At 37.5% G+C, this 16,640-nt stretch overlaps 1 protein-coding gene across 1 annotated transcript in view; it reads left to right on the forward strand.

Moving 5' to 3' along the window:
• Nucleotides 1–16,199, forward strand: part of LOC149302863 (ceramide kinase-like) — a 38,948-nt gene extending 22,749 nt beyond the window's left edge. Inside the window, exons 7-14 of the mRNA XM_089482077.1 lie at nt 359–504; nt 2,198–2,272; nt 2,999–3,151; nt 5,035–5,140; nt 5,226–5,308; nt 14,360–14,565; nt 14,890–15,113; nt 16,115–16,199. Of these exons, the coding sequence (XP_089338203.1) occupies nt 359–504; nt 2,198–2,272; nt 2,999–3,151; nt 5,035–5,140; nt 5,226–5,308; nt 14,360–14,565; nt 14,890–15,113; nt 16,115–16,199 (1,078 nt within the window). The remainder of the gene's footprint in view (nt 1–358; nt 505–2,197; nt 2,273–2,998; nt 3,152–5,034; nt 5,141–5,225; nt 5,309–14,359; nt 14,566–14,889; nt 15,114–16,114) is intronic.
• Nucleotides 16,200–16,640: the final 441 nt, after the last annotated feature.

Genomic DNA, 16,640 nt, shown 5'->3' on the forward strand with positions numbered 1-16,640 from the left:
TGCCGGCAGCGGAGGCTGTTTACCCCGCATCGCCGCTGCCGGTGAACGTCTGCACGATGCGCTTAGACAACCTCCCATGCCGGCACTCCCCCCATTGAAAGTGCTGGCAGGGGAGGCTGTCTCGGCGTATCAGAGAGTAGGATACGTGTCCCCTGCACCGCTGCGGGGGATCTGTATCCTAACCCCGCTGCCTGCCCGGGGCGTCGGGCGCTAGACCCCGAATATAGGCCGCACTTTAAGTCTTTAAAGTGGGGGGGGGGAAAGTGCGGCCTATATTCGAGCCAATACGGTATATATGTGTGTGTGTGTGTGTGTGTAATGTCTGTGATAACTTGTATACTGTCCCTTTCCCCCAAAGGATTGTTTGTGTTGGGGGTGACGGAATGTTTAGTGAAGTGCTGCATGGCCTCATTGGACGGGTACAAAAAGATATGGACGTCGACCTCAATAATCCTGCAGCAGTGTTATCTCGATGTGATGTAAGAATTGGCATTATTCCTGCAGGTGAGGAGAATACAGGTGTAAACTATGGTTTTTTTGATGATCTAAAATGAAACAATGTAACAAATACATGACCTAAGAGCAAAGTATTGGTGCCTTTTTTTTCCTGAACAGGAAAGATGTTTTCACTCTAGTTCGAAGCTCCCTTATCGTTCTGTAATTGGTCATGCCTCAATAAAATTGAAAACCAAGCACTGTCATAACAAAATAAGTATTAATTATATTCTGTAGAGGTGTCTGTATAGTCTCAATTATTTTAAGCTTTGCAGGAAAGATAGTTCTTTGAATTTTGTTTGGGAGAAGTCTAGTTATCTTAGTCTAAGTGTCACATAGATGTTTAGCACATTAGGAGCTCATGTAAGGCTGTATACCAAAAATAGCAATTACATTTTTTTTTACAATATATTTTATACCATATTATCAATTCTGTTTGTTAAATTAGTAGTTTATCTATCTTGCCATTAGTTTACAACACACTAGATAAAGGCTAGATGCTGTTTGTACCATAACCAGTCTTATAGTGATGGAGGGTATTCTTCCTGCAATCTTTCTTGCATGTATGTAGTCTTATAAGTCTTGTTTTCAGACTGGTTTCCAAACTAACCCATATTATTCAGGCATCCCACCTCCTCAGCCTTAATACATAGCTCAGCTTCTTTTCCAAGTTCTTGACTTATTGCAACAAACTCAAAATATAATAAATACCCCTGAAATCCTAGTGCTCTGTAAAGCAGAGATTTTATTAGTAATATGTCAAAGAACAAGATTTATATGATGTGTTGACTGCAGCGTATAGTTCTATTGAAGCACCATTTTTTTCCCTAAGACCAGCGGAGACTAATCCCTTTTTGAGAAGCGTGTGCCCTTGGAATCACATTAAACTTTTTATGGGGGTAGTGATAGAAATAGAGCTGCTGCTGTACAGCAATTTGATCCATTGCAGCTCTTACAACAAGCTTAGTAAAAACTGGATTTAGCGTGGCTGTACCTGGGCAGGATTCCAGGCCGTGCACAGAACAAATGGGAATGCATGAAACTCCTGCCCACATTAACAAAAGTATGTTCTGTTTAAATAATGGCAAATCGAATTAAGATATAAAGGAATGGTGCGTGTGACTTTTGTGTACAAGAAGCTGAATTCAGGTATGTGTGTGTGTGTGTGTGTGTGTGTATATATATATATATATATATATATATATGTGTGTGTGTGTATATATATATATATATATATATATATATATATATATATATATATATATATATATATATGTGTGTGTGTGTGTGTATATATCTGAAGGGGATGTTTCAGGGTTTGTGGACTGTAACACTTGAGGAAGTGGCATATAAGATTGAAAGCTCCAATCATGTTGAGTTTGGGTGCATAGTGTCGCTCTGGTGGTCTGTCCTCTTATGGTTGCATTTTCATTCTAAAGGAGAGGACAATCCATGTTTGTCCTTCAATCTGTTGATACAAATCTGTATCCTAACTAACTGAGTGGTGTTAATTATAACAGTGTTCCTAGTCAAAGCTCTAATAACTTGTCATTATTTCACAAGCCACTATTTACTTTCATAGGTTTCTCACATATGATAGTGTATTCAATGTGTCAAATGCAGCCCAACATTTTTAAAAAGTTATCTGGATTATCCAGTTTACCGTAGATGAAGATATGTTACTACTTCATATATTTTTCAGGTTCCACAGATTGTGTGTGCTTCGCTACTGTTGGGATAAATGACCCTGTGACTTCTGCACTTCATATAATTTTAGGTATGTACATTTTGACCATGATCCTGATGTATGCACACTAAGTCATATTTCTAGGTTTTATATGAGCATAGCCCCCTCTAAATCTGTAATGGAAACCGTTGTGGTGTCCATATATTTATCCAAATAGTGTCAGTATAAAGAGTCCATTTAAATTCTGTTCTTATCTATCCCAGAAAGTGAGTGCTAAAAGCTAGTATATATGCCAGTAAGTGGTGTGTGTCCAAATAAACACAAACCAAGATATTAATCTGCCTGGGATGTCCTCCCAATTAATATGGCCAAAATGCGTAAAATCCAAAAGCTGGTATAGTGTAATGATGACGGGCTCAACCGGACATGTGTACCCAGCGCAAACATTAGCAGTGTTTCTTTGGTCATACAATACAGCTGCTATCCCATTATATATATACAGCACTTAAATAGCCTTTTTTTTTTTAAAGTTGATCTTTCTTATAAATTTGTACCCCTGCTCAGTACCTTCTCTAAAGAACACTCTGCAATGTCAGAGTTAACATGTTAAAGTAGCTATTAAAGAACTAGATAAAGCTGACGGTTTGGCCTTCCTTTATATATATGATAAGCATGCAGAGAACACTATTCATTCTGTATTTTTTCTTCAAAATGGTTTTCTAGGACTGTAGTTTTTAAAAACATCTCCCTGCAAAATTGCCTAGCCAACAGTTCAATTTCGTAATCTATTTGTTTCATTTTTTATAATAAATAAAGGTGACTCTCAGCCTTTGGATGTATGTTCCGTGCACCGCAAGAAGATGTTTCTAAAGTACTCGGTATCACTATTGGGCTACGGTTTCTATGGCGATGTTTTAAAGGGCAGTGAAAGAAATCGTTGGCTGGGCCCGGCTAGATATGACTTTTCAGGTAAACCTAAGATCAATTTTATTTTCGACATTTTACAGCCATACTGCCCTATGCTCCTATTTGTCAGTTAAAAAGTATTAAAAAATCATGTTCTTGGTCTCTGTACCGTTTCACATTCATATCCTTTAGGTAGTGGACCAACAAATGGTAATAGAGGAGGCACTCGTGAATTTTGGCAAGCAGTGTTTGTTTTTGAGAGGCTGCTGTGCATGGAGGCCAAATCCCTGCAATGATGTTTTTTTAACGAGTTATGTGAGGCTAAACGGCTATTCTTATTAGCTTTGAACTAATTAGTTATTAGCTATTAGACTAGTTAACGCAGCATGGAAGTGTTAAGAAAGTGCTGAAAATTCAGACTATTGTAACGTCGTCTAGAGATAAGCGCCGTTAAAGACTGGCACGTCTCGTTTGCTCAGTAGCAAATGATACAGACTTTACCATATTCTCGGTAGATAGAAGAAAGGTGGAAAGCAGCAGGCTGAGAAATAGGTCTCTTCGTGTGACCTCATCTCTTCGATGTGGTACAGCATTAGTATTATGGCTTCTATGCAGCATCACTCTTAAAGCAATATACAGTGACTTACCGATGAGTATTTTTCACACTTTGTATTGCTGCGTTGAAGCAAAATAGAGCTGCTAAAAATCGTATTAATACCTTTTCATGTTCGACATGCCTGACCTTGATATCGGAGTTCAAAGCTATGTGTAATTGCGGCTTAAATGCTTGTACAAGCTATAACTTATGAAAGAGAAAATAAAATCACACGTTAACAAATTTTTTTCGCCCTTTAATCTTGCAAAAGAATTTGTCGTTCCTGCTGATAAAATTTTAATCATTCATCGTGGGAAATAATTCAGATGTGCATCCACTTACTATTTATCAAGACTTCCTCTTTGCAAAGAGTAATGTTTAGAATGTAACATCCCAGTAGGAAAATTAAAAATACATTTGCAATATAGTCATAGCCGCTGTGATGAGCAATTAAAAATTTAAATGTAATTTGTGGGTTTAGGATTTCTTTTGCTGTGCAGTGGTGATCTATCATTTTACTGTAGTAAATCTATCCGACACTACAACATTCTTAAATGTGATTATGGAAATTGTATTTATTGTATTTACGATAATCTCTATGCTTGGAAATAGTATAAATCACAGCAATTGACTTCACCGAAATAGCTTTCACTCTTCTATCAAAATTAGGATAAAAGCAAATTACCACCCAACACTGTAATAGGAAAATCGTTTTGCTTATTATATTTGTGGAGTTTTTTCCATTTAAAAAGCCCCCGAGTCACTGACTTTCTAGAAACCCAACTTATTGTTTACTGATTTGTTTCATGGAGTATAATTTTTATTTTATTTCTTTGACTGACAAAATTAAATTTACCATGGATAAAAGGCGGCTCCTCCAAAGAGACTCCATCTGTTTTAACATAATGGGTTTTGGGTTTTGTTTAACAGGGATCTGGCCTTCATTCTTTGTTAAAGTTGACATGAATTTAAAATGTATGAGTTGTCATGTAGGAATATAATGCCTAAAGAGGAAACATCTTCGTAGCATCAGGTGTTTAGCAATTTAGTTTGGTTGCTGCACTCGGCATCCATCGGCAGACAGCTTCTCCCAGGCCATTGTAGCCATTCATGTTTCCTTTAGCAGTGTTCAGTGTGTTTGGGTACTACGTCTGTCTTCACTGCGTTTTTACCCCATACATAAAATCGTGCCGTTTTTCAGTAGTTTTCAGTAATATCTTTGTATGTTGATTAAATCTAACTACACTTCCACAGTAAATTCCCATTTCGTTCAACTACATTGACCTCTAGGCACACATTGAAATGCTTATTTAATACTATAGCTTTATAAGATGTTCAAATTTACTTTTAGGGATCAAGACTTTTTTGTCCCACCATTGCTATGAGGGAACGGTGTCTTTTCAACTAGCAAAGTGGGCTGCTGGAACCCCTAGGGACAATGCTTGTTGCACGTCTGGGTAAGTGGTTTAGGAGCTAATTTGATTTAATTACTGTACTCTGTACACATCGGCTGTTTTTTTGACTTGACACTTGTTGTTATAGGTGTCACGTTTGCAAAAAAAGTAGCAAGCAGCTGGAAGAGTATGAAAGGGCGCGGGCGCGTGGCCTAGAGCGTAACGGTAAGAGTTTGTTAGTGACACCACATCAGGTTTGAGCAGATTTAAGTCCTTCACCTGTTGGACTAAAACATGCGTGATGGCAACAATAGCCCAACAAGGGGATGCACGTACATCTGGTTAATCCGAGCGCCGGGGACATGCAGAGTTATCCTCATATTAGCCATTTCCATGTATACAAAGGGATTTATCTCACTAGAGTTCACTGAAGGTAGCTTTACATTTCAAAAATGTAAAAAGCATTATGGAAGTCGTAACAGCTATATAGTGCTTATTGTGCATGAACACACACACACTTTGCCTTTATAGGCACACAACCAAGTGCTTCAAAATGCACAGGCACTCACCGATCCTGACACAAGAGCAGTAAGGATGCCGCTGCAGGGTGTAATTATGAATTGACTTTTACTGAGACAAGGACATTGAAGCAAGCGTAGTTTGCTTCAGCAGTCTCCAAGAAAGCTGCTGCTGAAGCCCTTTTGATTAGCAATTTCATTTGACTAGGACATGATACATTTCAACAAATCCTACTGGTGAAGTAACGCTTCTGACCTCAAACATTGTTTAAAACATACATTTCATTCATTGTACGGAACAAAATATAAACTTTTTTTTTTTTTTTAATCTTTATTTTCATTTTTGATAAGACAAACATTAGTCTTTACATATAGACAATAATGACAAAGAAGGAGGAAAATATTCGGCATATATGATTGATAAAACACAGCAGAAAGGAATCAGTTCCTTATGATTCTTCCTTTGCTTTTATGACGAACATTCTAAACAAGGACACTTACAAAAAAAAAATACAAAAATACAAAAGTACATAGAATTCGAGAATGGAGCCGGGGAAGAAGGCGGTGCAAGGTAGACTTAGTAGTTATTACTGCTGGGTAGGTTTGAGATGTTTACTTTTTTAAGGCATGTTTCCCATATTTGTATTTTCTTAAAAGACATATGTGTTATCCACGATACTTCCCTCTCCATTGTGATCTGGAATTTTAGTTGGCTTACCAATTGAGAGAAAATAAAATGTCTATTTTGTTTCCATTCTTTAGCTATTAATTTCTTAGCTGCTATGCAAGTATGGATGGTTATATTTAATTGAACTTGAGTTAAAGGAGGCCAACCTAAATGGAGTAGAAGAGATGCCGGGGATTCTGGAATTGCAATATTATCAATTCTTTTTAGGTAAAGAAGAATTTCTTTCCAGAAAGTGTTTACTTTGGGGCAGGACCACCATATGTGTAGATAGGTTCCAGTAGATTGCCCACACCGCCAACATATATTGGAGTTTGCTGGAAACATATTTGTGACACGGGTTGGGACTAGATACCATTTATTCATTACTTTAAATTGTGTCTCCAATAAAGAGAGATCATGAATCTTAGGAAGGCAATTCCTGATCTCTTAACCAGTCATCAACTGGTATCGAGACATTAAGTTCTTTCTCCCAATTTGCAATTATTTTCATAATAGGATTATTTCCTTCTTTTAATCTTGTTATTTCTGAACATTTTGAGAAGAGTTTCGTCACTTGGCTAGGGCCAAAAATTTTAGCAAGTTTCCTAACGTGTCCCCTGTGAATTTAGAACATGTTTATTTATACAGTTCTTTATTCGTAAATAATTAAAAATAGTTGGTTTTATCGATTTAAATTTAGTTATTAAGGAAGGGAAAGAAATTATCTCTCCGTGTATCATTATATCTGATATTGTAGTAACTCCAGCTTGTTGCCAGTAATCAAGTGAAATGTTGTCGATTAACTTCTTCCAAAATACTAAACTTTAGTGAATCGATTACTTTATCTTTGATACCCAATTTTTTTTTTTAATATTTAACCATTCAGGTATGATGTTCTCTAGGATCTTATTTTTATCTTTATTTTTAATTGCTATGTCTTTATCTTTTAACCCCTTAATGACAATTGCCGGTCCTGGCACGGCACGGAAAAGCATGTGCTTTACGACAATTGACGTGCCAGGACCGGCACGTCTTTAAACGGGTGCAGAAAGCGATCTACTATCGCTTTCTGCACCCAAAAAGCGTTGCTGAATGCCTCGACCTCGAGGCATTCAGCAACGCCGCGATCGGCACGAAGGGGCCATCTCTGGCCCCTCCACGGGGCGTCAACATCCGCCATACTTTGTATGGCGGCGGACGCCCGTTTTAAAAGCGTTTAGGAGGCGATCGACGATCGCCTCCTAAACTTAAATGGTGTCGCTGGAATGCCTCGATCTGGAGGCATCCAGCGACACCAAACACTAACCTTTTGATGGGCTGTGACCGCTCCGGAGAGCGGTCACAGCCGCAGCTGCCGGCAATCTTCGCCATCAAGGAAGATGGCCGCCGTCCTGTAACAGGAACCACAAATTTTAAAAGTTCGCTAGATAGTCCAGACCATCTAGAGAACTTTGGCTCCACTTGCAGGTTGAATACAGGTACTGCATTCACCATGCAAGTCAATGGAGCCCAGCTTTCTAATCACAGTGTGATTAGTAAAAATAAATTAAAAAATAAAATAAAATTAATAATAATTAGAAAAAAATAGTAAAAAAACAGTAAAATGTAAAAATCATTTCCCACTGATGTCACTATCAGGGGAACCTCCAAGTTGAAAAAAAATGTTACATTTTTTTTTTTTAAAAATAAAAAAAAAATATATATATATATAAAAAATATATTTTTGTGAGCAAGTCCTAAAATTAGCATATTAGCTTAAAACAATTCTCGCATGGAAAGAGTTAAAATACTGGCATATTAAATGCCCGTGGGGTGTCTACTTTTAAAAAATGTATGATTTGATGGGGTAAATTGAATGGGCCAGGTTCAACAACGTCCCAATTAACACGGGGGGAAGGATGGCCACACATCTAATTTCCAATTAGAAAAATGCACACGTACCAAATGTGGCCTTTTAGTTCCCCCAAAAAATGACACACCCATGCATGTGGGGTATCACTGCACTCAGGAGATGTTGCTGAACACATTATGGGGTGTCGTGTGACAGCGGCATATACCAGGAGCTGTAAATTCATACATAAAGTAGGTGTGTGTGGGAAAAATACACACACAAAAATATTACTGCAAACTTTGAAAAAATGCTGGTGGTAAAATATGTGCATGCAAAGAGTTAAAATACCAGCATTTAAAATACCCTGTGGTGTCTAGTTTTGAAAAATATATGGTTTTGTTGGGCACACTGAAATGGCCCGGCTCAAAGATGTACCAAATAGGGCATGGGCAGTGGATCCCAAATGCCAAAGTTCAACATTGAAAAAAGCGCATGCCCCAAATGTGGCCCTTTTGCCCCAAAACAGCCAGGCAAAATCATTCATGTGAGGTATCGCTGTACTCAGGAGATGTTGCTGAACACATATTGGGGTGTTTTGTGATAGTGACATATACGAGAACATTTTAATTCATACCTGAATTAAAATGTGTGTGGAAAACCAAATGCAAAAAAATGACTACCACAAAGTTTGACAAAGACTGGTGGTAGATATGGTGCATGGAAAGAGTTAAAATACTAGCATTTGAAATACCCTGGGGTGTCTAGTTTTCAAAAATATATGGGTTTATTGGGCACACTGAAATGGCCCGGCTCAAAGATGTACCAAATAGGGCATGGGCAGTGGATCCCCAAATGCCAAAGTTCAACATTGAAAAATGCGCATGCCCCAAATGTGGCCCTTTTGCCCCCAAACAGCCAGGCAAAATCATTCATGTGGGGTATCGCTGCGCTCAGGAGATGTTGCTGAACACATATTGGGGTGTTTTGTGATAGTGACATAAACTAGAACATTTTAATTCATACCTGAAGTAAAATGTGTATGACAAAACAAATGCAAAAAAATGACTACCATAAAGTTTGACAAAGACTGGTGGTAGATATGGTGCATGGAAAGAGTTAAAATACTAGCATTTGGAATACCCTGGGCTGTCTAGTTTTCAAAAATATATGACTTGATGGGGTAAATTGCATTGGCCGGGTTCAAAGATACCCGAAATGGCACATGGGGGGAAGAATTACCAGATTTGGAAAAAATGGCTTTGAAATAGCAAAACGCTACCTGTACTTATTGCCCCATAATGGGTAGAAAAAAGCAAAAAAACATAAAAACATTGGGTATTTCTAAACTCAGGACAAATAGTAGAATCTATTTAGCAGGTTTTTTCATTACCTTTTATAGATGAGTAAAAGATTTTTCAACTAAAAGTTAGAAACAGTCATTTTTTTCTAAATTTTTCACCATATTTTATAATTTTTTTAATAGTAAATAATATGATACAATCAAAACAATGTCATCTAAAGAAAGCCCTTCTTGTCCTGAAAAAAACAATATCTAATGTGTGTGGGTTCAGTAAACGGGAAAGAAGAAAATTACAGCTAAACACAAGCAGCGCAGAAATGTTAAAAAGGCCATTGTCACAAAGGGTACAAAAAGTAAAATCAGCCTTTGTCTCGAAGGGGTTAAGGACCACATAAATCTATTAAGGGTGTTAACCTCACATGTCTTTCGTTCTATCTTGTACCAAACTTCTTGTCTAGATATTTCTTGATAGGTTTTAGCTATATGATATATTATACTGGTTTCATAATGTTGTTTTACATATGGAAAGCTCATACCTCCATCCCTAACACGAGCGCTCATGAGATTCGCATTGATCCTAGGGGTCTTTCCCTTCCACACAAAATTTAAAAAAGCAGTATGTAATATAGCAAGCCAACTTTGTGGGAATTTTAATGGTAACATTCGGAATAAATAATCCCATCTCTGCATTAAATATGTATTGTGAGCATTAATTCGACCCCACAAAATATAAACATTTTAAGGGCTCATGATATTTTAAGCTTTCAGCATATCCATAAGACATGCGGTATCATCAGGGAAGCATTTTTTTAAATGAAGTTAGACCCATCGGGTTTGCCTTTTAATGAGGGTTTTAATTGGGTGAAACTAGCTTTTTCCTGCTGTACAAAACATATACTACTGATGTTATGATCTCAATTGAAGTATGTACACATTGAAGATGTTCCATCACCTAAGATCCATTAAGTGTCATGTAGAAAGAATTCCATTTCCAGTGGCATTGATTGGAGTATCGGTAACACGTTCATAAACTAATGTATCATTTATTGTCTGGGGCTGCACTGTGTAAAATATATACTTCTTCAAAGGAAAATGAATGAGTGGTTTACGTGTTACCATAGAAATACAGAGACGGCACAAATGTGAGGGTCTTAATTAGCTCTTTCTAAAGGAAGTTTAGTTGCTAGGGGAATTTCAGGAAACTTCCACTCTACTAGATTTTAATGGGGGTTAAAAGAAAAATATTTTTATGGCTAGTTGTGCTGGTAACCGGTATTTGCAATGCATGTAACTAAAAAGCGTACTTGTATTTTTTGAAACGAACCCCAATTTGCATTGAAACCTTAGAGATCTGCATGTTAATCAGGCTTTATTCTAAAATTTGAGACCTACCATTTTGCACATATGGCTCTCGAGCGCAGAAAGCCCCAGAGCCAAATGGTGATAGAGGGTGAATGCAGTCTCCGATGCACAGGCTGTGTAATTTGCAAACTTAAAATCTTTTTGTTTTACACCTTCTGCGTCGTAACCTCCTCAAGTGCGGTTGAATTTATGAAAGCCAAAGTTCTGAAACCTACCGAATAAGGAGTAACATGGAGAGTATCAGCCCTTGACTGTAACAGATGGGCAGTAAATGCCTTGTATGATTATCTGAAATCTCTTATTACCGCGCAGGTGGGAGCCACATAATTAGCTCATCTGGTGGCAAGGACAAAATATTTGTTTCTGACTTGTTTTTTCACCCCTGTGATGTCATGCACACAACACTTGGTGCAGAGTAGCAAATATTAATTTCAAATGCAGGGATTGTTATTAACCCCATCTTCTGCTAGCGACGTGGTTAATACGGGCAGAGACTAATGGATTTATAAATTAGAGTATTTGGCAAAATGCAGTGGGCAATTTATCCACATGTCTTTGGAAACAAAAGGCAATTATAGGATTGGCAGTTGTCCTTCTTGCTGGATATCTGGCACCAGTAGGAGCCAGGATGCTTGCTTTTACTAGAAGGAGCTTGGGAATACATAATTATTCTCTGAGTATAGGTACAATTACATACTTGAAGTGTCTGCGTTTTTGTATGGATACTGCAAAAAATGTACTTGTTTTCTAGAATAAACAAAGGTCTTATCTTTGCTTTAAATACCAAGTATGTTAACATTGGTAAAATGTTAACTTTCTGCTCTCAGAATGGTGCATTTTGAACACCGAGTTGTATCCATTTCACTCATCCCAAACGATTTAATGTGCTGGCATATGTGTGTCTCTAATTGGCTGTGTCTGCAGTTTCATCTCCGTTATTAGAAGACCTAAGAACACTGGCTCAGCATCCTCTTGGCACATCCAAACACCCTCTCCGAGGGACGCAATTCTGTAGTAGGGGTATACAAAGCTCTGAACCTTTTTACTGATGGCTAAACTGAATTTTACATGTAGCAGTACATTTTAGAAGTCTATTTTAGTTGCCTGTCAGTATTACAGGAAGTAACACCAAGTGTAGTAATCATGACAACATGTTTTATAATATACAAAACACTTTGAAGTCAATTGTACTGTTGGTGCAAGAAACCTTTTTTTTAATTTTACGCAGCTGCATCAAAACATATTCAGCCACAAGTGATTCTGCGTACTGCTATGCCCAGTAGGCGATTTTTAGTCAATGACACTTTTTTAATTCAGAAAAAACTCCCCAATACTCTGCTATTATGCTTCAGTAACCTTTTCAAATAGTACTGCATATAGCTGCATATATATAGTTCTGCTGAATTTTAATTGTCTGTACAATTATACAACTTGCTGTTGCAAAGCCTGTTGGATCATCAAAGAGAAATAAGGGCTACATTGTGAACCTCCAATCCATATCTAGAAAACTACGAGTTCCCATAATTACACTGCACTGCCATGTTGTCCATTACCCTGAGTTATGGGATTTCATCCAAGAGCTTCTCGCAGTAAATCTAGTTTCTTTTAGCAGAGTATTTCCAGTTAGCGTATATTGCAGCGACTGGCAAGACAAAAACATGGGGAGATTTAGTAGTGTTTAACACATTCAAGCTTTTCATAAATTAGAAATTCTGTCCTTTCCGCTCCAAGCTGTAGCAAGACCATTTTATGGTTTAACTGGTTTATTTTTCTCAAAGTTTGTGGCAAAAATTACATCAGTGTAAATATAAAGTGTATGAGAAGTATAAAAGTAAAATTTAATGTTAATATGGACATGTTTAAGAATGCATAAAAACACAAGATACACTTTGATTCCTTACCCACTTATGTTTAAAAGCTATCTTTGAAACAGAGGGCATAGTCATATGAAGAAATCAAAAAGTAACATATCTTGAGCCTTTTAGGTGCCTGTCCTTGTCAATATGGACATGTCTATTTTATTCACCTTGTTGTGTTGTATACAGTTGATGGCTTTTGTCTCTTTTTAATCCCCCATAAACTTAATCTCTTGAGTCACTGGCCACTTCTGTGGTAGTATGATTTAGAGTGAATGTAGAGCAATGACACGTTTCCTAAGACCTTTTGGAAGACTTGAATGTAGTTCCTTATGACTTGACATGGATCTGCACTCTTTCAGTCCACCAAATCAGCTGTGAACAAGAATTCAATCAGCTGTGAATGTCATTCTTTTGCCTCAGTGATTTTTTTTTTCTTTCTTGTCATTATCTTTTTTTTGTTGTTGTAGATCAGCAGAAAATATAACCATGGAGCCATTTTCTTTTTTTTTTTCCGTTCAGATTAATTTCCTTTAAATGTTCTTCTAGTACAAAGCTAATGGCTAATTAGCCCATATAGTAGTGTGAAAAAGAAAGTGCACCCTCTTTTGAATTCTATGGTTTTACAAATTAGCACATAACAATAATCTGTTCCTAAGCAGGTCTAAAAATTAGGTAAATACAAGCTCAGATGAACAACAGCGCATGCCATATTACACCATGTCATGATTTATTCATCAAAAATAAAGCCAAATGGAGAAGCCATGTGTAAAAAAAGTACACATTATTCAACCTTGTAGAATCACCTTTAGCAGCAATTACTTGGAATTATCCTTTTCTGTATGATTTTATCTTTCTCTCAGAAATCATCTATCCAATAGGTAGATAGGGAGTGTTTGGTACCTGTACATTTGTAATAACACGGGAAACACAATCCCCCTGTAGCTATTAGCATACATGCTATCATAACAACAAAATATGGCACTTTGAAATATCCGGCAGGAGTTGACTCAACTCATTAAGATCACAAATAAAGTCGCTCAGCACTCCAGTAGTTAAGTGAGGTGTATTTAATTCAACAACAAGGGCAAATTTATTAATTTAAATAAATAACATTTACTGAACACATATGGTACAGACATTTACAGTAGTGCAGCATAACCCTTATTATTATATACTAAGCCAGACATTGACATTCATTCACCCACTCACACCCCCCCCCCACTTACCTCTCTCGCAGATTTCACTGGTCCGGGGGCTGGCCGAGCATCACCGGGGGGCCATGCAGACGTCTATGTGGCCCGACGCCCGCCTAACGTGCCCCTGCAACTTACTGCTGTGGCGCCTGCGTACTGTATGAGGAAACTATTCCCGCCCAGGTTCCTTCTCCCCCTTGTGGGAAAAGGGTTTCTTCAAACAGTGTGTGGGCAACGCAGCAGTAAACTGCGGGCCTGTGTTAGGCGGCCGTCAGGCCACCGGGCTCCCCCACGATGAGTGGCACCTGGGGCGGATCGCCCCGCTCGCCCCCCTTTAGATACGCTACTGAATGGGTGGTCATGTCATTTTAAAGTGCTCTTACTTTACAGCATGTTTTCATACCTGCCTAAACCTTGTGCTGAGTACTGTATGTGTACATGGAAAAGCACTAACATCTTTGCAAAATTGTAATCGTGTGGAAATGAAACCAGCAAAATGTGTCATATAGTGTAATCTGTTTTATTTTAATGAGTTGTGCAATTTGTTCTTAGAGGCAGATGAAGACTGGACAACCATTAAAGGAAAATTCATGGCCATCAATGCAGCCAGCATGAGCTGTGCCTGCCCACGAAGTCCAAAAGGTCTCTCACCAGCAGCTCACCTGGCAGATGGAGCTGCTGATCTCATTTTAGTCCGGAAATGTTCCAGGCTAAACCTCCTTAGGCACCTTATTCGACACACCAACGATAAAGATCAGGTATGGCTTTAACATTATCCTGTTGCATGTTTGGGACGTTATGATTGTATTTGCATGAAGCTCATACTATGGTGCCTCCTTAGCAACAACGTTACCATTTAAACGTTAAATCATATATATCTTAGCATATTTAATTTAAAAATGCATAGTAGATCAAATAGTAACTGTATAAATATACAGTACCCCTTTTGAAACTGTATCAGTTATATTAAATACAATGCAGATTTTCTTATTTTTCACAATTTCCAAATTGTATATTCCATGTATCTGTAAATTCTGAATTTTAGCAAGTCTTAAAATGACACCTTCTATCCGTTTCTGTAGTTTGACTTTCCATTTGTCGAAGTTTATCGAATTAAGACTTTCCAGTTTACTCCAAAACACTTTGAGGAGGAGGAGGATGATACAGAGAGCACAGATTTAGGGATTCCTGGGAAAAAGAACTTTGCTCAGATCTGCACAGATCATCCGTCATGTGGGTGTAGTCAGGTGAACAGCATTTGGAATTGCGATGGGGAAACACTGGACCAGACTGCCATTGAAATGAGGTATAATCTGCATATTTTTAATGTTTTTTTTCCACTCTTGTTTCCTCTCCTTCCTGTTTTTTAAAATGTTTTTTTACCATAATGCTTAATTTCTAAAATACGATTTTGTGTACCATATGGCCTTTTTATTTTTTACATTATGTCCCATTCTCGATGTTGTAGCTAGCAGCCAGGATAAGATATACAATGTAATTTTGAAGTTAACTGTCACCTTCTCGCTTTCTTTGCCAGTCTATAGACATTCTTGTCCTGCAGTGATATTACAGTGACCTTGCTTTCAGAAAAACTCCTTTTACTGTGTTTTTTTTTCTTATATCACAGATATTGTTGGCCTTTTGTATTAGCTTTTTGAAAACTGTTTTCTGGGGAACCTGTGTAACAATGTAATTCTGCAATCGACATTCTAAAAGACACTGGTCTCACTGAATGCTGTCCAGAATTGTCGAAAACTCAGTTTTGCTGGCATAACTGCTGCTTTAACTCTTTGACTGCCATGATAAACCTGTAACAATAATACATTAAATATTATTCCCTCATAAATTCTTAACCACACAGTAAAAAGTAACTTAAGCTCCTTTTTTTTAAAAGCCAAAAGATGTGGTTGTGCATACAAGTAGGTCACAGCACACAATATCGTGCAAGCTAGGCATATTTAGGAAGGGGTTACATAATTGTGTTAGGCACACACACTCTACTTGGAAGTTAGATATGCCTACAAATATGCCAACCTTTTTACACCGTTGGCACACCTACTTTTGATGACTACAACTCGCACAACTCTTGCTAATATTCTGTGACTGGAGGTGAAATCGACAAAAGCTACTCAGACGCCTCCTTATACACTACAAAGTGTTTCTCCATGATTGCATGTATCTTTCATCACATATGATATGTATATACATATGTAGATGACACTCTTCAAAGGTTTTTTTGTGTTCAAAAAGTGCAATATTGAATGAGTTTCTCCATTTGGCCTGTTTAATTATTTCTTTTCTTTGCAGGGTCCACTGTCAGTTAATTAAACTGTTTGCACGTGGTATAGAGGACCAAAAGCCAGTGGACGATGGAACCCCAAGCAGGGTGTAATAGGCAATAAGATGTCTGTCTTTTTTTCTGAACCCTGTTGTTACTGCATTTCTGTTTTATTTATTTTACTTGTATGTGTATTCTTTGAAAGACAAAAAGTCTTAAAATGTAAAAAAAAAAAAAAAAAAAGTATATGTGAATCATTTATTTGATGTGAATCATTTATAGTGATTGCTCCTGTACCTCCACTCCACAATTCTCTGACTTCATTGTTATTGTTACCATGCCTTGGTATCTCCATGCTCCTACAAGAGTGCAGATAATATACTCTGTGATATGAGATGTTATATAAAGACTTAACTAGTTATTTTTTTGGTTAATTACATAATGGTCTATGTAACCGTCACTAACATAATTGTAACAATGGTAGTCGTAGAGGAACTGTATACTGAAGGTAGAAATACTATTAGAATGGTCTACCCAGAATGTGTAGCATACTAT

The sequence above is a fragment of the Sceloporus occidentalis genome, unplaced genomic scaffold (genome assembly GCF_023333645.1).
Source record: "Sceloporus occidentalis isolate IW3139 unplaced genomic scaffold, rSceOcc1.0.p SCAF_17, whole genome shotgun sequence".
Classification (NCBI taxonomy): domain Eukaryota; kingdom Metazoa; phylum Chordata; class Lepidosauria; order Squamata; family Phrynosomatidae; genus Sceloporus; species Sceloporus occidentalis.